The sequence below is a fragment of the Myotis lucifugus genome, unplaced genomic scaffold, assembly GCF_000147115.1.
Source record: "Myotis lucifugus unplaced genomic scaffold, Myoluc2.0 scaffold_70, whole genome shotgun sequence".
NCBI classification, from domain to species: domain Eukaryota; kingdom Metazoa; phylum Chordata; class Mammalia; order Chiroptera; family Vespertilionidae; genus Myotis; species Myotis lucifugus.
Genome location: NW_005871118.1, coordinates 3,210,869 through 3,236,358, shown reverse-complemented (window position 1 = coordinate 3,236,358; position 25,490 = coordinate 3,210,869). Strand labels below are relative to the sequence as shown.

The following is a 25,490-nucleotide window of genomic DNA, read 5'->3' as shown; positions in this document are numbered from 1 at the left end:
AAATGCTTGTAAAAAGTTATGTCTCTATTGACAATAAAAAACAATTGAAAAGTAGCAACCTTTTTCTCAGTGCTTCAAGACTTCATATAAGCTATGCAAATTGATACTGTTGACATTTTAATATATATTTAATTATATACTTGGCAAATTTGTTTTAAAGATGAACTATGATTAATCACAGAATTTTCATTTTGCTACATAGAACTTTTCTCCTACAAAATGTCCACTCTGCCCCCAACGTTAAAACAAAACACACTCCTAAAAAGCAATCTTTATAATCCAACAGTTAAATGAAGTTCCTCTTCACTTAAGGGGAGGGCATGAGTCCTATACATTAATTATTCTGCCCTGATATAGGACTTGCCTCTACCAAAATAGAATCCCACCAAGGAATATTAGCTCTCCATGCCCATTCTACCTTGCTAAAAATTTAGAGAGGTAAAATGAAGAATCTAATAGAAGTTCTCAACAGGTAAGGAAATGGGAAGGCTCTCAACCTCAAACTAAATAATGATTGCATTGACAGTTTGGCACTTGCCCAATCAGGCAGGGTTTAAGACTAAGTGGAAAAGAGCATGGTGTATAATAGGTATTTTAAACCTTCAAACAGAGAATGAAATCAAAGACACTGGTTTAAAAAAAAAAGTCTTGCTCGGCCAGCATGGCTCAGTGGTTGAGCGTCGATTTATGAACCAGGAGGTCACAGTTCGATTCCTGGTCAGGGCACATGCCTGGGTTGCGGGCTCGATCCTGTGTAGGGTGTACAGGAAGCAGCTGATCAATGATTCTCTCTCATCATTGATGTTTCTGTCTTTCCCTCCCTCTCCCTTCCTCTCTGAAATCAATAAAAAAATATATATATTTTAAAAGTGTCAGTAGTTACAATGCACTGTATCACCTTCCCTTCTGTAACTAAAATGGCTATTAAATGTAACCTAGTTATAACATTTTTTTTACTTTCTCTAATACTAAGGTAAAATACACTATGGAAATCTGCATGGAATGTTCTTTATTTTTAGCAGGTTCGGTGTTACATAGTTTTACTCCTTTCAAGTACATGAGAAAATATGATCCCCCAAAATACAAAAACAAATCTGGTCTTATATTAAATCTTGATCTCCACCATTTAATATAAAATGTATTTTGGGGGGTTTCTGTTAAGGCAAAATAGAAGTTTTTCATCAGAAAAAAAGGATTAAATGGCTAAGATATCCTTTTTGGGATAAAATTCACCTTTACGTCCCTCTTCCACCAGTACTATCTTATCTGTCCTAATCCCTTCAAGGTTCAAGATCAGTAGCACAAACAGAAATTTTCTAGTTTTCATTGTAGATTTTTTTCTTTTAAAATTGTTTTCAGGATGCTTTAAACATTAGCTTTACAACTATTATTTCAAATTTATGTTTACAATTCATCGTACAGCCCACATTCAGTAAGGTTAGGACTTTACACCTTTTTGGATCACAGTCCATTTAAGATTTTAACAAGAGCTCTTTCCAGAGAAACAAAAAATTACATCTAGTTTTACAAGAAATTCAGGGGTTTCAAGTCTCCACTGATATCTGTTTAGCCGAAAAGTCCTAGTAATAAAGGAATGAAATAAAATAATAGGTTTAGATTGAAGGTTAAGATTTCAAAGGTTTAATATGTGTGTGTTTTTTTAAAGCAGTCTATTTTAGGTGTTGAACAAATTTTTTATGATTGGTCAAGCAAAGTTAAAATATTTACAAAGGAGGGAGTTTTTAGTTTTAGTCTTAGCTGATCTTACAAGAACTTTTCAAACTCTTATTAGATGTATACAGGCTGCAACAATTGTGCAAATGGAGATATTGCTATAAAGAGACATGTCCATAACCAATATTAGCCAGTAAATATATACATGAACCAGAGGAGTTAATGTTCATCCTTGAAGCAAGAATTTATCAAAATTAATCAGTAAAAAAACTAAAATACACAAAATAGGCAGTACTTTCTAGTACTATTGATTTACAATAAACAGACCCTCAGATTTAGGTAGATTATTTGTTAAAACACCATCAGTTATCAATGTACGCTATATAGCAAGCATGTCAAACTCGCAGCCCACAACAAATATTTTTGTGATCCAACCAATATAATGGTATGTAAGAAAAGTTTTAATAAAAATTTTGTGACTTAATTTTTACAATATCCTGTTATACATATTAATAATGAACTACAATGTTCGCTAATGGCTGATTACTATAATTTTGTTGCATTCATTTCCCTTACACGCCTTACGCGCAGACACATGATTTCTCTCCACTAATTCTAGCTTTGAATATTTTAGCAGCCGATTGCCATGTCATTAGCCTTGCACTGACTTGTTTGATGTGTGCAACAGGAAATATTTCGCTTTCAGAGAACAAGAAAAATAGGTTTATTTGGATTATGCTTATTAATTTGTGCAGTTATTCAGTGCTTGGTAAGTTAATGTTCAAGAAAAAATATTAATTTTTATTAAAATGTACTATTATTTTGTTAGCGATTACTCATTTATTTCAGCCCTTTGTATTCAGCATGTCTCTATCGAAATAAACCTACATTTCTATGAAAACTGAAGCTTTTATTTTTTTGTGGCCCACATAAACTTAAACCTGTTTTATTTGGCTTGTGTTAGCTTTTGAGTTTGACATGCTTGCTATATAGTTAAACATAGCTATTAATAAGTCATTCTGGATGCACTACAAGCATGTATCCAAATAACCAAATGACTACAATCTATACTAATAAAAGCATAATATGCTAATTAGGCCAGACAGCCAAACGACCTTCCAGATGTCATTTCAGATGTCCTTCCGGACTAAGCCACGGTGGCGGGGGCCGAGGCAGAGGCGGTTAGGGGCGATCAGGCAGGCAGGGGAGCAGTTAGGGGTGATTAGGCAGGCAGGAGAGTGGTTAGGGGCATCAGGCAGAGGCAGTTAGGGGCGATCAGGCAGGCAGGCAGAGTGGTTAGGGGTGATCAGACAGGCAGGCAGGGCAGCAGTTAGGAGCCAGCGGTCCCGGATTGCGAGGGTGCAGGCTGGGCTGAGGAACGCCCCCCTCCAGTGCACAAATTTTGTGCACCTGGCCTCTGGTCTATATAGATAATAGCCTAAGTGACTGTTACGACCGGGCGCTATGACAACACACTGACCATAAGGGGCAGACGCTCAATGCAGAAGCTGCCTCCTGGTGGTCAGTGCGCACCCACAGCCAACCTCCCATGGCCGGCCAACCTCCTGAGGTCCCCCTCCCCTGCCTCGGCTAGCCAGCCCTCACTAGCCAGGCCGAGGGACCCCACCCATGCACGAATTCGTGCACTGGGCCTCTTGTTTAAAATAATTGTTAATTTCTAGAGCAAATGCAATTACTGGCTTCCACCTCATAGTTAAAAGCTTAAAAAATATTTTAAAACTTCAGTCATTAAATATTTGTACTTGAAAATATGTTGGAAAGTATGTATAATTTGTAATAACATGAATGAAAAAGAAATAAAAGGTAATTCTGGAAATGTGAACTCTCTACTCCAAAAACTAAAAATCAAAAAACATTTCACATATGATAATTAAGTGGGCTTTTTATTTATTCAAGTAAACATTTTGATTATAATACATGATAATTCACATGTGACACAGTACTGGAGTCTATTGTTTGGTGTAGTCTCCTTGTCTGTAGGATGACTTTCTAGGTGATTCTGCAGGATCTGACACCAATGCCCAACACTGGCTTCCCAATGGCCATGCACGGGTTTAGAGGCCGCTGCCTTCATCTATCTTTCTTCGGATGCCAAATGCCATTTTCTCCCACCCAGTTTATCCTCCATTACTTATAAAAACCCCACTCTAAAATTCAACCTAAGTTATAAAGTTAAAAAAAACAGGAGTTAGTGTATATTTTCCAAAAAAAATATTACTAAGTAAGACTCTACTTATAATCTCTTTTTTTCCTCTAACTTCAATTTTGAATGATTTACTATACAATCTTTAAAAAGTTAGAGTAATACACAACACAAAATATGCAAAGAACCTATTACCAAATGTACATAATATGTTGGAAATTTCTAAAGTACTAAAAAGCTTAATTCTCCTGGAATAGCCATTCTCTACTGGCAGCTATAGTTTACAAACAGAAGACTGTGCTTTAATAAGTGGAAATACAGTACCTGATTTGGTATAAAGTAATTGTGAGATTTTTTCTCACCAGTAAAGTGCTTAATTAAGAAACATTCTTCCACCACATGATTTAATTTGTCAAAGGCACAAAATATCTGTCTCACTGCTTTAAACATTTTTTTCACTTAAATTTTACTTAATCTGAAAGCTTTACTGTTCTTTTTTTTTTCTGGTAAAAAACAAACAAAAAACTACTTGAAGAAAAAACATTTAATTTTTATTTTCAAAACTTTGCCACAAACATGTATTTAACACTAAATTTGATCCCCTCATGAGATTTCTGTGTGCCATGTAGCTCTTATGACAAAAACATATGCAAACTTTAGGGTAAAAGTTAACAAGAAATAAAAACTCCAAAAAAGTGTGGACAGGGGAATCAATAAATTAAATATCATAGCTTTCATTTTATAAAAAAATAGTTTGAGTAATCTTCTTATAAATCTTTAATGCCTACAAAAGCAGGAACTACATTTCAAATAGTCTTTTAAACACAGATTAATTAGTACAATGTGGTTGTGGTCAGAAAAATAACAACTAAAATGGCATTTTCAGTCAGCAGTCTAAATTCTCTTTTCAGGAAATTCCACATAGAATTTAACAACTTGCAATTCAAAATGAAGTTTAACTTTCAACAGGTCAGGACTGTTATAATTAATATCTGCTTATCACACTCTTTTCCATTGAATATATTTTACTAAAATTTTAAATACAGTTTGAGGATAGGAACTGATAACAATACTTGACTGCATAGTTATGCTTTGCTGCCTAAAAAATACTTTGGTCAGTAAATTAAAAAGATATAAATCGAACAAGGCCTAAAAAGTTGTTTTAGAACAAATTTCCTGACCTTAAGTGAACTGTAAATACACTAACAAGTCAAGGAAAAATATAATCATGTATGCCGAGAGGTCTCTATTTTTTAACCATTTGGCATTTTATAGCAATAATTTCCGTGTTTAAAATAATATTTTATACTCCTGTTCACTGATTATCATAGCTCTCTGAATTAAAACTAAACTATAGTTACCTTTTTTAGAATGTCCAGTAATAAATGCATTAATTGTTCCTTTTGCACTTCCATGAAGTCAGTCCTTCATCCTGTAACTTTTTAAATTTTGGACCAAAACAGAACCACCACCCAAATCCAATAAGCACACAAATAATGGACTCCACATAATAGCCATCCAGCGCTGTAACACATGAGCCACCGAGTTTTTTGCAAAGCTGTAAAAATAAAACTATAATAAATATTCCATAATTTCAAAATGGAAGTATTTACAAACTTACATGTTTCTACTTTGTAATTTAAAAGACTGATCAAAATTTATTTTTGTTACATGTTAATATGTCTTAATCTCTCTAATGCTACTAAGAAGGTTAGAGCAATTTTCAGCTCATGCTGTAAACAATACTCCAAAAGTCAGCTAATGGTTACTTTGAAATAATCAACAAACTACTAACTACTTGGTTTTACCTATAATTGTTAAATGAATAGCTAATGAAATTTCCCTTTTGCTGTCATTAAAAAAAACTTAACTATTGCCGAGACCGGTTTGGCTCAGTGGATAGAGCGTCGGCCTGCGGACTGAAAGGTCCCAGGTTCGATTCCGGTCAAGGGCATGTACCTTGGTTGTGGGCACATTCCCAGTGGGAGATGTGCAGGAGGCAGCTGATCGATGTTTCTCTCTCATCGATGTTTCTAACTATCTCTCTCCCTTCCTCTCTGTGAAAAATCAATAAAATATATTTTTAAAAAAACTTAACTATTAATAATGCATTTATTAAGTACCTATTGTGTACAACAGCGATCCTCAGGTGGAAAGAGTGACTGCTCCTCCCTTGTTGAGAAGCATCCTCAAGTAAACTACTCTTATTGATTTCAGTTGCATTAAACCCTTAGTTATGATGGGAAAGATGTAGATTTCTGTACAAGAAACTATGGGCAGACATGGTTTTTAAAACAGATATAATACTTCTAAAGGCAAAGCGAGGAAATTAATACCTTAATATTAGTTTAATGTTATTTAAAATTACAACATACTTACCTCAATAGTATCAGGTGTTCGACAACTCTGGTTTGATGCTCCTACACACTCTTTCACAGTGAGGGGATCCACTAACCAAAGGGCTACTGTAGAAGGCCAGTTTCCTCCCAGATTGGACACGGTGTTTAAAAGGGTCATATATGTTCCTCCAATAAGTGGATCACTAACCTTTGCATTAAAAGCCATTATGGAAACATACATACTGTACAATGTAACCTACAAGGAAAATGTAAAACATCTTTAATATGATTAGGCTTTATAAAGCTATAGTCTGAATTAAGAAAATTAAAATTTTAAACCTTAAAATTAATTTTCATGACCCTTATTAAACTCAAGTAAAAAAACATTTATTGAACATTTTTTATTGACTAGGCTTTAGGCCAGATCATGACAATATAAAGATGACTAAGACAGTCTCTCTGTGCCCTTCAAGAATTTATTCTAGGCTGAGAAAATAGGTAATAAATAAATATGATGAAATGCAGTAAATATTCTAAATAGAAGTATACAAATTGTACTACTGGGGCTTAGATAAATGAGAGCTTAATTTACTATAAGTAGTCAAGGAAGGCTCAAATGAGAAAATGACAGATGAGGTGGCCTTGAAGCAATATGCAAAACCCCATATTTGTACTGTACCTAAATATCTATATATACAGAGCCAGGGTTCGTAACGTCCAAAATGACCAAAGGGACGACCGAACGCCAGGCTGCACGCGCACAGGCTCAGGTGGGCAGGGACTGGTGGGCAGGCTGAACTGCTGACCTCTCGGAGAGAGAGAGGCAGGCCTTGCCAGCAGCTGAGCCTCTCTCTCTCTCCCAGAGGTCAGCAGTTCAGCCCGCTCGCCAGCAGCCTGGGGCGGCTGCTGATCAGTCCCGCCTCTTTGATCAGGCCCCGAGATAGGCCTGGAGATGCTGACTAGCATAGAAACTGACCAGTCAGAACCTAATCTGGCTAACTGTGAAGGCAAAACCTAAGGTGAGGGCTGAGGAGGGGTTTTAAGGGCAACAGCTATTTGGTGTAAGGTGTAAGAAAGAGGTTCAATTTTTTAATGACTGGTTTGGCAGTATAGTGCATATGGCTAGCTATCAGTCCAGATATAGGGATTATGTATTTTTGTCTGCCAAGAGCATCTCCTCCTGCTGAAAAAGGCCTTTCCCCCCATTTAAGCAATCCTATCCTATCTAATCTATCTATACTACTTAAAAGGTAATTTTATTACCCAAGGGGTCCCCAATTGGAGAAGGTGCAGGCTGAGGGAATCCCCCCTCCCCGTGCACAAATTTCATGCACTAGGCCACTAGTCTATTATATATATAAAAGGCTAATATGCAAAGTGTCCCCTCGGGAGTTTGACCAGGAGACCGGGAGTTTGATCTCTCGCTATGATGTGTGCTGACCACCGGGGGGCAGCGCAGAATGAAGGAAGGCCCTGGCCTGCAGCCCAAAGGCCCCAATTGGCCCTGATTGCTGACCAGGCCTAGAGACCCCACCCGTGCAGGAATTTTGTGCACTGGGCCTCTAGTATTATATATGTGTGTATATTTATTTTATGTATATATGCATTATACATGTAAGCACTCAAATATAATTTTTGTCTATATACATAGAAAAAAAACATTTCAAAATGTATGTGACAAATTGAAGAAAAAAAATCTTAAAGGCAAAAGTGCTTAAGAGGCAAGAATTAACCCTCCATTTAGGAATATGGAAATAAACCATGCTTCCAAGACAGCATTCCCTTGAATATTGTCCCATGGGATGTTACAATATCAAATAAGACTGAGAAACACTGTTACATAAAATTAAACAGGTCCCTTTCACTGTAGGCCTTTTAAAGCCTTTAGGATATAAACTCCTTAGGGCAGGGATTTCGGCATGGTTTATTCACTGTTATGCTTTAGTATTTAGAATGTTTTCTATCACGGAATCAGTGTCCACTTCATATTTGTTGAAGGAATGATTAAGATGCTACATAAAGAGGGGTTGTGTCATGTATCATTTCTCAAATTTACTTGGCCTTGTACCTTTTCTCCCACAAAGCATCTGGTTGTCTGGGTTTCAATGACTACACTTTAAAAAATTCTCTAATGAAATCTAAAGCCAAATGAACGATTTTTGGACTACTACATCATAGTTTTCTTTTACTTAGACAGGTAGTAAAGCATTTGTTAAGCTAAAGCACTTCTTTTAACTTTTATTTAACTAAGTATGTGCAAAACAAAAGAAAATTACATTTGACACCCTGGCCTCGATGGTTTACATAGTCAGACATGATCCACTGGAGTTCTTTTAAATGAGACAATTGGATGCAAAAAAATTACTGAGATTATTTGGTGGACATATTTTTAGTTTCCGTTAAAAACAAAGTGAGGAGTCGATAAATATAACTTTTAAAATGTAACTATAACTTTCAAACGTTTAAGTTAGGTTTCATTGAAAAATCCAAAGCGACTCTAAAATACACATTAGCAATAACTGCAGTTGAGTCCCAAGGATTCTGCTGGGCATCTGCCATTTACTTGAATCACTTGCCCCCAAACAAAACCCCATTGTGCAACAGTAGCTTAGGTTAGGCTATAGCAAAGTGGGTATCACTTTCTTTAGGGATTACAAACATATTTAATAAAGAAAGAAAAACAGATCGACACACAGCTTCCAAAACCACAAAGAGTAAGTTATAACTTTCAAAACAGAATCTAAACCAAAAACCTGTAACCTTTAACCCAGAAGCCATCCTTATTTTTTAATACTTACAGAAAGAAAAAAATATTGGGACTACAGGAAAGAAAGAACCCAAGTCTAGGGATGGACTGAGAAATACTTAGTAAGGATAGAATTACTAGTTTGAAATAAATTTTGAAATGTAAAAAATATTTGTCAAATGAACAAAAAAATGAAATGAATAAAGAAAACACTCTTTTCATTAATAGAACTCATTAAATCAAAAGTAGTAAGGATTAAAGTACACTGTCAAATAATTTCATTGTCAGATCTGTGCTTAAATCTTAAAATTTATTATCATTATTTTAAAGCCACTGTAGAAAAATGTCTTTTTTTATTTTACCAGGAACAGTTTACTTCCTCAGAAAACTACAAGAAGCTTACCTGGTGTAACGCATAACTCAGCAGCAGCATGATATAGTAATATACAGGGAATCCCCCTTGATGTTCTACTTCAGGAGTCCACCAAACCAGCAGAGCAAACTCTAATCCAAGCAATAATCTATAGGGGGAAAAAAATGGAGCTGACTTCTATTTTAGGTTAAAAAACAACTAAAACAGAAATCTGTGTGTCTACCACAGGAAAGAAGCTTGTATCTAAAACCTATTAAGCTAAAAAAGAGAGAAAAGTATATATAAAAGATATTAAAGATGCTTTCAAGCCTTTTTCTATATATACTCTACACACAGGTATTAGTGACACTAATGAATGTTCCTCATTTAACCTTTCTTATTTAAGAAGATTCTATTTTGTTTTTACCTGTAGGGCATGGCTTTGTAAAATACATCTAGTGGCCGGGGACCTGAAGTGTACTTGCTGATAATCAGAGGCAATATTATCTGTAAAGGAACCATTGGAACTGCCAATAAGGCTAAATGTTCTTTAGGTACTCCCTCTTCTACCAATTTCAGTCCTGTTACTGCATCTGCTGCTGAAAAACCAATCTGCAATATAAAAACAGAAAAATATTTTAATTTGTGACTTAAGAAATATTTTCTTCCAAGCATATGTAAGTTCTCAATAAACTCAATCTCATGATTAACCCCTAACAGTTACAAGTATGTTATTATATCTGGTACAACAATCAAGTTAGAGAAGGTGCACTTTGCCCTATGGTCTACTGACAATATTCAGTGAAAACAACTAAAAATTCAGCACTCTTAGGAACTGTAGATGGCTCTAATTACAACAAAATTTCCACTTCAAAAGTTCAATCTGTTAAAATAAAGTGTCCAAATCCAAACTTACTGATTTGTTTAAGTTTTTTAAAAAAAGTCATTAATTGACTCCAAATAAATCTCATTAAAATGGAGAATCACTGCCACATATACACATTTTTGATGATTTCTGACTGACCATAATACAAATTTCAAGTCTCCTAACATTTCAAAAGTAATTCTGAGAAAACATTATATCTGAGAAGTTGAATAAAATGAGGGAGAAGAAAAAAGTATAGTTAGATTAATTCTTAAAAACAACAACAAAAGTAAGGATGGTAAGAGTAGTAAGTAAAGGTTGAGGTGAATTAAGATACCTAGATAATCTCAAATTATTTCCCCATAAATTACTTTTTAATTACAAAAGGAAAGGAATGTTATAATGGGTTAACAAAGTAATCAAAGTTAACAGCAGTTAGTGGAATAAAGGAACATGAAATGGCTTCTGAAGTAATTACTTCTGTGATATTTCTGACATATTTGTATAACTGAGTCTAGAAATAAACATCAGACAAACATAAATGAAAGGCCAATATTCTTTTAAAAATGTTCAGATCATAAAGACCAAAGAAAGGCTCATGCCAACTAAATGTAATGTGTGGTCCTGGGTTGGATTCCTAACAAGAAAAAAATAGGTTATAAAGGCTATTACTGGGACAATGGGAGAAATTTAAATATGGACTATATGCCGAAACCGGTTTGGCTCAGTGGATAGAGCATCGGCCTGCGGACTGAAGGGTCCCGGGTTCGATTCCGGTCAGGGGCATGTGCCTGGGTTGCGGGCACATCTCCAGTGGGAGGTATGCAGGAGGCAGCTGATCGATGTTTCTCTCTCATCGATGTTTCTGGCTCTCTATCCCTCTCCCTTCCTCTCTATAAAAAATCAATAAAAAATATTTAAAAAATAAAATAAATAAATAAATAAATAAATATGGACTATGATTAGGTATTAATATTGTATCAATTTAAAATATCCTGCCGTGGCTGGGTGCCTCAGTTGATTGGAGCACTGTCCCATACACCAAAAGGTTGGGGGTTTGGATTCCCGGTCAGGGCACATACCTAGATTAAAGGTTCCATCCTGTAACAGGGTGCATAGGGGAGGCAACTGATCTATGTTTCTCTCTCACATTGATGTTTCTCTCTCTCTCTCTCTCTCTCTCTCTCTCTCTCTCTTTCTCTTTCTCTTCCATCCTCTCTCTACAAATCAATGGAAACATATCCTTGGCTAAGGATAAAAAAAACAAAACCCCGATTATTTTATTAAGTGTGGCTTTGCCATTCTTAGGAAATACATGCTTATGATATTTATGGATAAAGGGTCATGGTATGTACAAATTACTCTCAAACATTTCAAAAGAAATAGGTAATAGAGTGCAAATTTACAAAATAAAGGGGAACTAAAAGTTAATAGAGAAGTTGGATAGGTTATATGTGAATTCTTTCAACAGTAAATTTTTAATAAGTATGAAACTCTATCAAATAAAAAATTGTTTAAAGAAATATACTTTAACTTACTGGAATGGAGCCAAAAATCAAATTTCACCATAAAAATATTAAAGGTCAAAGATATTTCACTTAAGTCTAGAAAATAATTTCACCCATTTTCTTTGTAAAAATCAGATATACAAACTCACTTCAACATTTACTCTGTCTTAAAACTGGTATAGATAGGAGATATTTGTAATAGACACAACTAACAAAAACCTCAAATCTAGGATATATAAAAAATCAAAATTCTACAAATTTAAAGAAAAAGTCAACTCTGAATATTCATATGGCCATAACCATATGAAAAATGCTCAACTTCTTTAGTCATCAGGGAAATGGAAATCATAACCATAATGAGATGCCTCTACATACCCACCAAAAAGGCTAAAATTGAAAAGACAATCTGTTCTCAAGTCTGTGAAGCAACTGAAACTCAAATACTGCTGATGATAGAATTGAAACAACAACCTCTTTGGAAACTTGTTTGGCAATATATACTAATGCAAATATTTATGACCCAACAAGTCTACACTTAGGTATTTACTCATCTAAATGTTCACCTAGGTTCACCAAAAGTAATATATAAAAATATTCATAGAAACAATATTCATAATAGTCCAGAAGTAGAAATAACCTAAATATTTATTGATAAAATTGTGGCAAATTCATACAATGGAATGCTATAAGCAATGAGATGAACAAACTACTGCTAAAATTAACAATATAGATAAATTATACAAATACAGGGTGTCCCCAAAACTGTATAAATACTTTGAATACCACTATTAATTCCAATGGCTTATATCTGAAAAGAAAGAAACATCAATTTCACCATCAGCTGTTAAAGTATGATTTGGAACACTCTGTACAATGTTGAGTAAAAGAATATAAGAGCTAGACATAAGAATCCATACTGGATATTTCATTTATATAAAACTCAAGAGATTTCTAATACTAAAAGTTAAGAGAGATGTCAGTTTTGGTGAAATTTACTTTAAAAGGAGAACATGGGATTCTAGACTCTGTAACTGAAGCACCTCCTTATATATTACTGGTGACAGTAAAAATTATTATAATCTTTTAAAAAGTAATTTAGCAATTATATTTACTGACCCACTAATTGCCCATTTAAGAATCTATTGTTAGGAAATAGAACATCAAAGAAATACTTATGCAAAAAGTATTCACTAGAACATTTTTATAATTAAAAACACTAAGCAAATTAAATATGCAATACGAAAATGACTGAATAAATTATGGTAAATTTATACAATGTGACAATTATATAGTTATTTAAAAGTTTTCAAATATGATTTAATGATACAGGCACATGGAATCATAAGACAAAAATATGATAAAAATTTATATACAGTATGATCCTATTACACTTTTAAAGTGTTTATGTTTATATATAAATATATATAGCATTAATATCAAATTGATTATAAAAGTAATTTATTATATTTCTGTATATAAAGTATATGTATGCACACACACATATAGGGGAAAATATACCAAAGAAAATATATCAAAAATGTTACCAAAGCCCTAACCGGTTTGGCTCAGTGGATAGAGCGTCAGCCTACAGACTCAAGGGTCCCAGGTTCGATTCCGGTCAAGGGCATGTACCTTGGTTGCGGGCACATCCCCAGTTAGGGGGTGTGCAGGAGGCAGCTGATCGATGTTTCTCTCTCATCGATGTTTCTAACTCTCTATCCCTCTCCCTTCCTCTCTGTAAAAACTCAATAAAATATATTTTTTTTAAAAAATGTTACCAAAGGTGATTTCTATATGTAATTAGTTAATATAGTCTTCCTTGAACCTTTTAGCATTTCCTACACTTGAACCTTAAATTTCTCAAGTTTAAGCCTCCTTCATGTTTCCTTAAAATGTAACCCACCGTATCATTAGAGAGGAGAAAACACTATTTCAAAACACTGAAGCTACAATTTTTACCTCAAAGTTGTCAAAGATAGTTGTAAAGTGTTTATGTAGATAAGTTTAAATATTAATATGAAATTCCTATCACTGATTTTAGATTTTAGGAGTATTAATTCCAACAATAGCAATAGCTCATTTTAACAAAGTATACTCACCTTTCTTCTAGCATATGTCTTTAAAATGTTTTAGAGCTATAAGATTAGGACATCTTAATACAGAAAACAAAGAATAAAATCAACATCACCAAAATTCCCACTTCTTTTATGGTTTAAATAAACTTGTAATAGTCATATATTTCTATATCATATAAATCACATCTTAAGTAAATAACTGTACTATATCTGATGTTAAATGTATACTCATTATAATAGTAGAGAGCTATTATTTTTTTCAAGGCAGTCACTTGTATACTAAGCATTAATATCATTCATTAAATAAAATTTCACTTTTACTAGACTTACTTCAAATTGGTATAATTCTTTTCAAAATCCCAAACATTTAGCTTACTTTGAAATTATATTTGATATCATCACACCTTTTAAAACACATTTAATAAACCGAAAATTGTTTTTTGTTGTTAAATTCTAATAGTAGTGGAAAAGAACCTATGATATGAAAAGACAACAGAAGTATTTTACCATATTGGTAATTATAACAGAATGGTAAATTAGCTTTATATAAATCTCTTACCTTTGCAGTTAGAATCAGAAGGCAAAATGTCAGAACTGCCGGCATTTTTATAATTGCAAAAAGCAGCTTGTAAGTATCTGTGATACCTTGGGTTTCTTCTTTTCCTACTGATACCTCTTTGTTTTCTTTTTTCACAATGGCAACTAAAGTTGTCGTTACCAAAAATACAGCTCCCCAGAAAAAAAGGAAATCTGAAATTTAAAATGTTAAAATCTGTAACTTCTGAAATAGCATAACTTCATTGATAGTATATAATTCTATATATAATTATAGTAACTTTTCCTCACAAAACCTTGGTTTAAAAAAGTAACACAATGTGCCTATCATGTTTAAGGTACCATAGTACCAGGCAATACAGATGAATGAGGCAGTCCTAGCTCTGTTAAAACATATATAGCACAGACTCAAACAAGGGGAGAAAAAAAGGGTTACAGACATTTAATGGGTCAAATGAAACAAAAGTCTGTCATTTTATTCAAGAAAAGTTCTGGGACGCCCTACCCAATTTGGCTCAGTGGAAAGAACGTCAGTCCACGAACTGAAGGGTCCTGGGTTTGATTCTGGTCAAGGGCACACACCTTGGTTGCAGGCTCAATCCTCAGCCTTGATCCAACCAATTGATGTGTCTTTCTCACATCCATGTTTTTCCATCTCTGTCTCTCCCCCTCCCTTCCACTCTAAAAATCTATGTTACTCCCCAGTGAGGAGTAACAAAAAGAAAAAGGAAAGAAAAGTTCTGGGAGATGATTTTCATATCCCATAAGCACCATCAGTCATAATTCTTAAGCACTTAAGCCATTTTAGTTCTTTGTTAAATCATGACAATTTAGACAATAAACAGGTGATATTTTTATTTTTAAACTTTTAAAAAAACTGTTTAAGAATAGTCTTCTCTTCAATACTGAGATACAGAAACAATTTCTTCATATTTGTAGTTGCACAATGGGGAGACATGAAGATTACTGTTTGGGTTGTTTGGTGAAAGACAGTTGGACCATCAGCCATTATTTTGAACAAATTAAGCAGGGGAAGTGAATATGTTCTGAAAGATTCTGTGTAAGAGCTAAAAATAATAGTAATAATAAGGGCACCACTTATTGAGTATATATAATGTGCCATAAGTGTGCTGAGCATTTTACATATGCCATCTCCTTTACTGCAACAACCCAATAGATTAGTCCCCATCCTAATATATAAAAAGCCAGGGGCCATCACGATCGAAACAACCGAATGGACGACCGAACAGCAGCCTGCGTGGGGCAACCAGGCCGGCAGGGGGGTTAGTGTGAGACAACTAAACGACTGAACAGCAGGCTGCGTGGGGCAACCAGGCTGGCAGGGGGGGAGGGGAGTTAGTGAGGGATGACCAAACGACTGAACAGCACGCTGCGTGGGGTGACCAGGCCGGCAGGGGGGGCAATTGGGGGCAACCAGGCCGGCATGGGGGGCAGTTGGGGGCGACCAGGCTGGCGGGGGGTATAGTTGGGGGTGACCAGGCTGACAGGGGGGCAGTTGGGAGTGACCAGACCGGCAGGGGGAGCAGTTAAGGGCAATCAGGCTGGCAGGCAGGTGAGCAGTTAGGAGCCAGCGGCCCCGGATTATGAGAGGGATGTCCGACTGCCGGTTTAGGCCCGATCTCCGGCTGGGCTGAGGGGACCCCCACTCTGTGCACAAATTTTGTGCACTGGGCTCTAGTCCTATATAATAAGACCCTAATATGCAAATCAACCAAACAGTGGAATGACTGGTCCCTATGATACGCACTGACCACCAGATGCTCAATGCAGGAGCTGCCCCCTGGTGGTCAGTGTGTTTCCATAGGGGGAGCGCCGCTCAGCCAGAAGCCGGGCTCACAGTAAGGCAGGCAGTAAGGAGCGAGGGGTCCTGGACTGAGAGAGCCCCGGACTGCGAGAGGGATGTCTGACTGCCAGCTTAGGCCCAATCTCCTTGGCAGGTGGACATTTCCCAAAGGGTCCCCGACTGCAAGGGGGCACAGGCGGTTTGAGGGACACACCTGAGTGTACGAATTTCGCATACTGGGCCTCTAGTTGATAAAGAAACAGGCTTAGAGAGGTTATGCCTTAAGTTACATTCTAAGTCAGTGATAAAATTGTGATTTTTATGCCTTATATAATTAATTTCAAAACCTGAATCTCCTTAGCCACCCTGAGAAATGCATCTTAGTATGCCACTATAAAACTTATTGGATAACCCTATCCAGTTTCCTCATCTATAAAATAAAAGGCCTTGGCTAGAAAATCCCAGATGCTTTCTAGCTCTATCATTTTAAATTTATAATCAATTTTATATGTGTTTACTTGTTTTTTTATTGCTCATATAGCACAACTTACTGTTCATGGAGCCTAATCACCTTTTTTCAAAAACAAGTAGAGCATTCTTCAATCAGGGCTTTTCCTTTGCATTTAGTCTTGCTTCCCTGCTGTGCTAGCTGAAGGTGATCACTACTACTTGAACCTCACTTACGATGGAGGCATATAGCAATATTTGGTTAGACCAATTTTCACTTTAGTATTTAAGTGTTCCTTTCTTATATGCTATCAGATTTGATTTCATAGCAAATATGTGAGTCAGGCAAAGCAGGCATTATTATTATAAAGACATGAGGAAAAGAAGCCCAGAATATTTAAATCTTTGCCAAAGGTACAAATTTTAAGAGGCAGAACTTGAATCTGAATTTGAGTTTTATAATCTTTCAATTATTTCATCCTATCTGCATAAAATTTTTTAAAAATTAACATTGAAATAAGAATTTACTTGAATTGGCTAATTATTTAGTCTCCACAACCCCAACCAAAAAAAGGGCTATACTATAAAAAAATGACACAAATTAAAGAAACTAAAATGCTTCAAGCACATATGGAAATTGGTATTCTGAGGTGAGTTCTTTCTCCAACATGGAAAAGTTATACTTGATTTTAGATATTAGAAGAAAAACACACAACATTCTTAAACGCAATGGTATTACTATTTTAAAATAGTAATCTATACAAGTTATGATTAAAGTTAATCAAAACAGCATCTTTACAATTTCTAGTTTATGTTAATAAAACATTTGGAATCTGATTCTAAAGGAATGAACAACAATGTAAGATTATTCTTTAAATAAGGCTAACGTTCATTATTTTTGCATCCTTAATGTCATCTGTGAAATGTGACAAATAATGACTTGTTTACAGAATTTCACCTACATTATTTTTTAATTCTTATATGTTTTTATTGATTTTTGGAGAGAGAGGAAGGGAAAGGGATAGACAGATAGAAACATCAATGAGAGAGAAACACCATCAATTGGCTACCTCAAGTCCACAGTCCACAACCTGGGCATGTGCCCTAACTGGGAATCAAACCATGACCTCCAAGTCAACTACTGAGCCACACTAGCTGTGCTCATCTACTAGTACATTATTATTCTCATTCAGAACGATTTTGTTCCTCATTTGGTTTAAATGAACTGTTTAAGAAACCCTAAAAACATGTATTATCACCGTTACAAGAAATTTCAATTAATGGTCTGTACATAAATGTTAAGTGAAAATTAAAAGTTTGTCAGTTATATGCCGCATTAAGAATTCCAGTTCTCTTTTTTAAAAAATTTGCTTAGTATATTCCTCCATTTTAGTGAACAAAATCTTCATCTAGAATTTAAAGTCCTTGATACGAGTACCAGGAAGAAGAAAAAAAAAAGAATAAGAACAAGTTAAACAAGTTTCAGTATGTGCAGGTAAGATTATTTGTAATTTCCTTGTGCTTTGAGGATAAAACAACAGTGCACATCAAAGAAGGAAGTACTAACTGCATGATTCAGAGCCCTAATTTAAAGCTTTTCCATTGCTCACATGAACAGAATAAAGCTAATAGCTCACAAAGAGAAGCATTACCACTGCCAGAAAAGTTTTATGGACATCATTACCATAAATACTGACCATTAGACTATTGGCTATTATTTATTAACATTGTTTAAGGTAATGGATTTTTTTAATGAAGGTTACTTTTTTTGTTAATCCTCACCTGAAGATTTTTTCCCCCATTGATTTTTAGAGAGAGTGGAAGGGAGGGAGTGGGGGAGAGGCAAGAGTGGTAGAGAAAGAAAGAGAGAGAGAGACATCGATGTGAGAGAAACACATCGACTGGTTGCCTTCCAAACACACCCTCTACTGGGGCCAGGATGTAACTGGCTGCCCAGGATTTGATTCCCCATATCCTTGACTGGGAATCAAATCCTCAACCCTTTGGTGCACTAGCTAACACCCTAATCATTGAGTCACCCTGGCCAGGGCTAAAGCTTAATTTTTTAAATTATTATACAGAAATTAGCTTAGGTTTTTTATTTTATAATATTTACCCAGAGATTAGCTTTTAAGGTAATGAATTAGTTTTTTTTAATAACTTTTACTTTGCTATCATACAGTAAAACTAAATATTTTTAGTGTACAGTTCTGAGTTTTAATACATGTATCTATTTCAAATCACAACCATAATCAAGATTCAGAACAGTTCCATCACTCCCCAAAACTCCCTCAGGCTATCCATCACCTTCTTCTCACCCACAACCCCTAGCAACTATCAATCTGTTCTTCATCTCCATAATTTCATCTTTTGAGAATGTAAGAAGGTGTTTTAACCTTAGATATAGATGCTAAAGTATGTATTACAGCCTATATAAGAATAACTGATCCATCTAGAAATAAGTCAGTTAGTTCTACCCAATTCTAAATAGCATTGTTAGTTACATAAAATATATTAATGAATACTGCTTCAGAAAGCAAGACAAAGAATTGGTCCTGCTCTCTTCCTAGTTCAAAGCATGAATGTTTTATAAATACATTCTGTTTTTACTATTATCATCACCAGTTTGATTAGCTTCACACTTACAGCATCAATTTTTCAAAGCAACAGTTCCTTTTTCTCTGACTAACTCCTAATGTGTATACCTATCTATAAACAAGCTGATTCATAAACTGTTAATATGTTTAACTCTCTGGTATCAGACTATCCCTCTCCTGCCCCCAAACCCATCGCAATCACTTCTTTTATTCATTATTGTCACCACTGCTTGTAGAGGAATTGGCCTCAACTACCAGCTGGACTTAGCCAAAACACATATTTTATATGAATCAAACTAGTGTTTTAAAATTAGGAGAGAATAAAACAACACAAAAAGAAAATTTCAGCTTTTGAATACTCATAAAATCTAGCAATCCTAGGATCCTGTTACCACAGGCAACAATTTATTGGGGTTGAAACTCCCTGACTTTATTATATATATATGATTTTTTAAAAATTGATTCCAGAGAGGAAGGGAGAGGGAGTGAGATATAGAAACATCAATGATGAGAATCATTGATCAGCAGCTCCTTTCACATCCCACACTGGAGATCAACCCTGCAACCCAGGCATGTGTCCTAACCCTGACCAGGAATCAAACCATGACCTCCTGGCTCATAGGTCGATGCTCAACCACTGAACCATACCGGCTGGGCAAAACTCCCTGCCTTTAGATGAGCATGGGTTTTCCAGGTCATCATTGTCCCCTCCAATCCCTGCATTCTTGCCCCAACCCACTCATTTACATTATCCATTTATCCCCCTCCATTATTTTGGTTTACAAACCTCCATTATAGACTATAGATTCCTTAGGAGCAGAGAATTCCCAGGTCTTATTCATTAAATTATAACACTGGCTAGCACAAAATAGGCACTCAGGGATGAGTAAATGAATAACATGCATCACCTTAAAAAACAAACAAACATAAAACCACTTTTAAACCTGTCACTTCTGGGCATTAGGTATTCCAGGAGTAGGTTGATGATTTTTAACATCAGCAGTCATAGTGCTACTTTTCTCTAGTAGAAAAGCCCAATGACATGCACATATTATATTTAGTATTATGTTACATTACATACATATTATATTTAAGGAGTCAGGAAATTTAACCCTGTAGATATATCTCTACCTTTAACTAGCCACCTGGCTGCAGTTTTTTCATCTATAATAAAGGAATTGAAATATATTATTCTTTCAAGTCACAAAACATTATGTTCTTATCTCTATGTTCTTCCGGGTTCCTTTAATCAATTCTTGCAGCTTAAAAAGTCATCCCTTTTTGCTAAGATCCTTGAAAACCAATGTGGCAGGACAGAAAAAGCCCACTTCTGAGTTCAGTACTGTCCTGGACCCTTGAAGGTACCAAAGCCAATCTCAGCATAGTAGTGGTTTTGTTTCTAAGGGATTCCATCTCACCCTGTCCTTCTTGTCCCATATTTATTCTTTAGATTACTGCTTTCTAGATGGCAAAAACTGTTCTCAATATTTTCCACCTCCATGTATCTGTAACACTCAAAGTGTTAATTACAAAACGTATTTTAGAATTTCACAAAAAACTATGCCTACTTTTAATTTCCCGATTTTCTAGGCATCTGCCTCAGTGTTTGGCTCTTCTTTTATTACCTAAGCCTGTGTTCGGCAAACTGCGACTCGCAAGCCACATGCGGCTTTTTGGCCCCTTGAATGTAGCTCTTCCACAAAATACCACGTGCAGACGCACGTACAGTGCGATTGAAATTTCGTGGCCCATGCGCAGTTTTCGGTTTTCTGCCTGGGCGAGTCTATTTTGAAGAAGTACTGTTGGTATTTGGCTCTGTTGACTAATGAGTTTGCCTACCACTGACCTAAGCAATTTTATTTCCTTCATGATTATTTCTGTGCTTTTTAAATTCCTCGAAACCACTATTTTTTCTTAGTTATACTAAGTTTCAGAAAGTGCAAGGCCACAAATGTGATATGTGCAGTCATAGAGACAAATGAAAATTCAGAAATTCTTCAACTCTTAACTTACTAAAATGTTTGAACCAGAAACAGCAGTCCACTACAGACATAAAAAGTTAAATTAAATAGTAAGCTATTTCTACAATTTCCTGAAGAACAAAGTTCAAATTCCACAGAATAAACAGCTATTCAAAATAAAAAGTCAGTGTAAATAGAACTGCAATAGCACAATTTCCATCTTCCCATTAGGGAACAGCTCAGGATAAAGGAGGACATAATTATAATGGCTCCTGAATACCATTCTCTGGAATGATGTTTTATCAATCACTCTTATATTAAGAGAAAGTTATAATTTACCTTGTTAGTAATTTAGTTTCTATAGCCTCTCTTTTTAAAATATATTTCTTTATTGATTTCAGAGAGGAAGGGAGGAGAGAGATAGAAACATCAATGATGAAAGAGTATCATTGATTGGCAGCCTCCTGCACACCCCACACTGGGGATGGAGCCCGCAACCCAGGCATGTGCCCTTGGCCAGAATCGAACCTGGGACCCTTCAGTCTGCAGGCCGATGCTCTATCCACTGAGCCAAGCCGGCTAGGGCTCTATAGCCTCTTAAATCTTACTTTCTCTACTGAGACTTTTGTATATTAAGTAACACATCATCTCATTAATCTTTCCTGGTGGCCTGAACAGTCCAGTAAACAATGAAAAGCAAGACATATAAAAAGCAACAAGGTGCCAATATGATGCAATCACACATTATTTTTAGGCAGAGATTTATCCATAGAGCAGGAGTGGGACCCCAGAACATTCAGAGACAAATCTATCTATTGCAAAGCAATGAGCTCTCAAACATTTTTGGCTTCAAACCAACTGATGAAAAGTACAATGATCATTTCATCAGTAGTAGTGGCTCACTAGCAGTTTGAGGAGGTAGAAAGGGGGTCCTATAGGGGGTATATAGTGAGCCACTAGCAATAATGAGCTTTCCTTCAATGTCACAGGGGGATTTCAGGGAACGAGTAGTTCAGTTGTGGATCCCTCCCTCCTCAAGACACTCCCCAAATATTATAACTCTTACACTTCCCTCAACACACGCCTACCTGACATTTATGCTGTTGGGAATCCCTAAAATAGCACTGGGAAGATGAAAGTTTAGCTGTTTAAATTCATCATCACTACCAGAATGAAGAATTCTACTACATTAGGTTATTACTGATATTGGTAATTTTACTTCTGCTTCCCAGTTGTTAGGAAAGTTTAAAAAAAAAATCCTCAGAAAACCTTACAGAGGCATGTCTTTTACTCATGCAGAAAAAGAGGAAATTTTGTACTAGATAATCCAATTTCTTACTAGATAAACTTCAAACTCTTCCTCATAGCATTTAAATGAAATCTTACTCATTTGGTCACTACCTTTCTTTCCGCACCATTTCCCAAACCCAGTCCCTACAATTACTGCTTCAGGCACTTTGAACATCACAGGCATCCTGTACTTTTTGTTCCTTGCTTCTTCACAGTGCATTTTCACCTGGTGTTGGGCAATCTGGAGTTCCACTTACCCACTTCATGGAATCTTACAACTGAACAAGGTCACCTATCTGCTTATGAAGTCTGACTCCCACAAGCAGTTAATAAGCAACTGTGTGCTCCCCTAAAATGTGTCTCTCTTTTGTTCCTTGTGGGTTGGACTCTGCTTTATAGCAGGCCCTTAGAAGTCTGTCACTTAGCCCGCTAGTTAATGTTTGAATAAATTAAGCCTATTCCTTTCACAAGAGGGCTAAATAAAGACTCCTGGCATAAGAATAGGGGAAACGGACCAGAAAGCATGGAGCTAGAAATCTCAATCCAAGGAACAAGAAAAGTAACATGTGAACCACGGATGTCAGATTAGATTCGTGTCTTCACACCAGCCGTACTTTTAAAAAAATGTGTATTAGTCAACAGATTCCTACCCTGAGTTGTGTATGCCATTCTACAACAATGCTATTGCATACGTTGTCTCTCCCTGCTTACTGCCGAGTACTGATCAATTAAGATTACTCCAATGTAGTCATGATGGCTGAAGCTCATTTTAATGGAACAGGGAACTTACCTCAGGTCATCTCCCACAAAATGATTTCTAGTGAATTAAGTAATGAGCTTCCCTTCCATGTCACACACTGTCAAAAGGGCTCATACACGTAAGATAAACCTAACAGCATATTAAATACCTGCAAGAGTAACGATCCCCCTGGGTTGAGGCTGAAACCGCAAATATTTGTTGCAAAAGTCGGCAGATTCAAGGGCCAAAAACAAAACATTGCCCAAAAAGTAGCCCGCTGTCTGGCCCACTGAGTTGCAAGTCGAAGCATAGCCCACGTTCTCCCGGGATAACATCGTTAATGCCCAACCATCCACAGCGATGTCCTGCGTGGCAGCCAGGAATTCAAACAAGAAGAACGTCACCGTGAGAGCAACCACATCGGGGGCCCTGCCATCCGTGTTCCCGAGCAAGCGGTCCACCTGAGTGGACAGGTAGATCATGAAGATCCCCAGGATGTACTGCGTAGGGACCAGCCACGACTTTCGCCGACCGAAGTTCCTAAAGTAAACTGCATCCACCAAGGGGGCCCAGAGCAACTTGAGGCTGAAGGGCCAGAAGACTAAACTGAAGAAAGCTTGGTCTGTATAGCTAATATTTTTGCTCTGCAAAATGAGCGGTATGCTTCCCGCCAGGCCCAGAGGAATGCCCTGAAGCACGTACAGAAAAAGCAACAGCAAAATGCTGCTTAATTCGGCCCGGCAGCTCCGCGGGGGTTTGGAGAAACCACTGGTGCTGCTGTCCCAAAGAAGAGCTTCTTTGTCCCCTTCTCCGCCCACCAAGTCCGGGTGACAGTCATCCCAGCTGCCCGGCGGCAGGGGGCCGCTCCTCATATCCAGAGCGTGGTTGAAAGTCCCTGGCCGTCGTTGCCGACTGTTCTCTTTGTGGGAGACGGTGGGTGACATCTCTGAGGAGATGCCAGGGCTGGGCGTCCTGGATCCGTCTATTCTGAGGTCCGAGGCTGCCTCTTGGACCAGGGTCTAGGTGTGTGTTCAGAGAGGGAGTCGGGGCGCGGGGTGACAAGGGTGCTTCTTACTGCGGCTCGGAGTGCTGCAGCAGGAAGCCGGTCCCCAAGCCGGAGACCCAGGCGCCGACCGGGTAGGTGCCCCTTGGAGCGGCGTCAAGGAGGCTGAAGGAGCCCCCCGGGCAGCCGCGCCGGGCAGGGGGTTGGGGGACGGGGCCGTGGTGCTACGATGGAAAGCGGAGCCTAAGTGCGGCGAGACCGAACGGCCAGTCCCGGCACCGGCCTCCAGCTCGCGCCGCTACCGAAGCGGCTGACAGCACTTTCTCCACGGGACTCCAGAGGTGCCGGGTAACTTCCTGCCTCCTGCTTCAGGAAGTGGTCCTCTTCTCAAATAAGCCGGGTCCCGCCTTCCCAGCCAGCCAATCAGGGCACGTTCCCGGGGCCCAGTTGGAAAACGACACCTGGTAGGAACCCACGACTCTGGCGGCCGGGATCTCGTGGGAGGGTTAACGCGGGCGCACAGTGCGGCGGGGGCGGGGCGCCGGGAGAGCTCGGGCTCTGTGAGCGCATGCGGCCGTCTGGAGCGCGTGGGCCTAGGTCATTGGGCGCCTGCTGCCACGTGAGGGCGGGCTGAGCCCAGCGGCGCCCGCGCTGGTGCTCCGAGCTGGGCAGCCTCCGAAGCGGTAGGGGCCCAGGGAGGCTGCTCATTCCGCTGAGGGAGGGCAATGCCCAAGCTGCACGCTGAGAATTGTGCAGTGCCCTTGTTTTCGTGCGCCGGACAGAAACCGGGAGAGGAGGGTTGAAGTTTAAAGTGTGCTAACCTCAGGCAAGGGTGCTTTGTGACCTCAAAAGGGTAGAAAAATAGCTAAATGGTGAAGCGATGTCTTACAAAGCCCATTTGTAGAATAAAAGAAACTTCCAAGAGGTGTCAGGCTTCCAAGAGGTGTCAGGCGTCTCTAGTCCGTTTTTTCCACCATGGAGGAAGACATGCAGGGGTGTTGGGGTCTAGGTGACCCCATGCACTAGTTGGGTGGATTGGAATTATAAGACTCATTACATACCACTATTTTTAAGCTACTGTAAAAGGTCTTGTAGGAGCCAATATTAAGATTTTGTTTCCTGTTAACTCAGTATGTATTCATTATTGAAATGATAAGAGAAAATAACCTTAGGGAACCAATAGCATCATTTGTAATATAAATTGATTGATTTGGAATATGGTGTTGGAGGAGAGCTCTACCAATATCCTGAACCGCCAGAAAGATGAACAAATGGAGCAAATTCGTTGTCTGAAGCCATTCAAAACAATACAATTTTCCTCAACTATTTACAGGCCAATCAGGAGCGTCCATACAGTAACCAATACATCTT

At 37.5% G+C, this 25,490-nt stretch overlaps 1 protein-coding gene across 3 annotated transcripts; it reads right to left on the bottom strand.

Moving 5' to 3' along the window:
- Positions 1 to 3,557: 3,557 nt before the first annotated feature.
- SLC33A1 (solute carrier family 33 member 1) lies at positions 3,558 to 24,478 on the bottom strand. 3 transcript variants are annotated; one of them, XM_006090327.3, is made up of 7 exons: positions 23,286 to 24,478; positions 14,283 to 14,473; positions 9,703 to 9,887; positions 9,327 to 9,444; positions 6,218 to 6,433; positions 5,200 to 5,396; positions 3,558 to 3,854 (listed from the first exon to the last, which is right to left on the bottom strand). In XM_006090327.3, exons 1-6 carry the CDS (start codon positions 24,058 to 24,060, stop codon positions 5,229 to 5,231), a joined length of 1,653 nt encoding a protein of 550 aa, XP_006090389.1. In that variant the 5' UTR covers positions 24,061 to 24,478; the 3' UTR covers positions 3,558 to 3,854; positions 5,200 to 5,228. The 3 variants fall into 3 exon arrangements, 1 of the variants encoding a protein (XP_006090389.1); XR_001348551.2 differs by lacking the exon at positions 3,558 to 3,854 and adding an exon at positions 5,962 to 6,108 and having other exon boundaries at positions 5,315 to 5,396; XR_001348552.2 differs by lacking the exons at positions 3,558 to 3,854; positions 5,200 to 5,396 and adding exons at positions 5,404 to 5,703; positions 5,932 to 6,108.
- Positions 24,479 to 25,490: the final 1,012 nt, after the last annotated feature.

Coding starts and splice junctions, on each gene's coding strand:
- SLC33A1 (XM_006090327.3), bottom strand. CDS start 24,060: ATGTCACCCACCGTCTCCCACAAAGAGAACAGTCGGCAACGACGGCCA. Junction 9,888..14,282: donor TTCTGATTCTAACTGCAAAG/GTAAGAGATTTA, acceptor TTTATATTGCAG/ATTGGTTTTTCAGCAGCAGA. Junction 9,445..9,702: donor TACAAAGCCATGCCCTACAG/GTAAAAACAAAA, acceptor TTCCCCCTATAG/ATTATTGCTTGGATTAGAGT.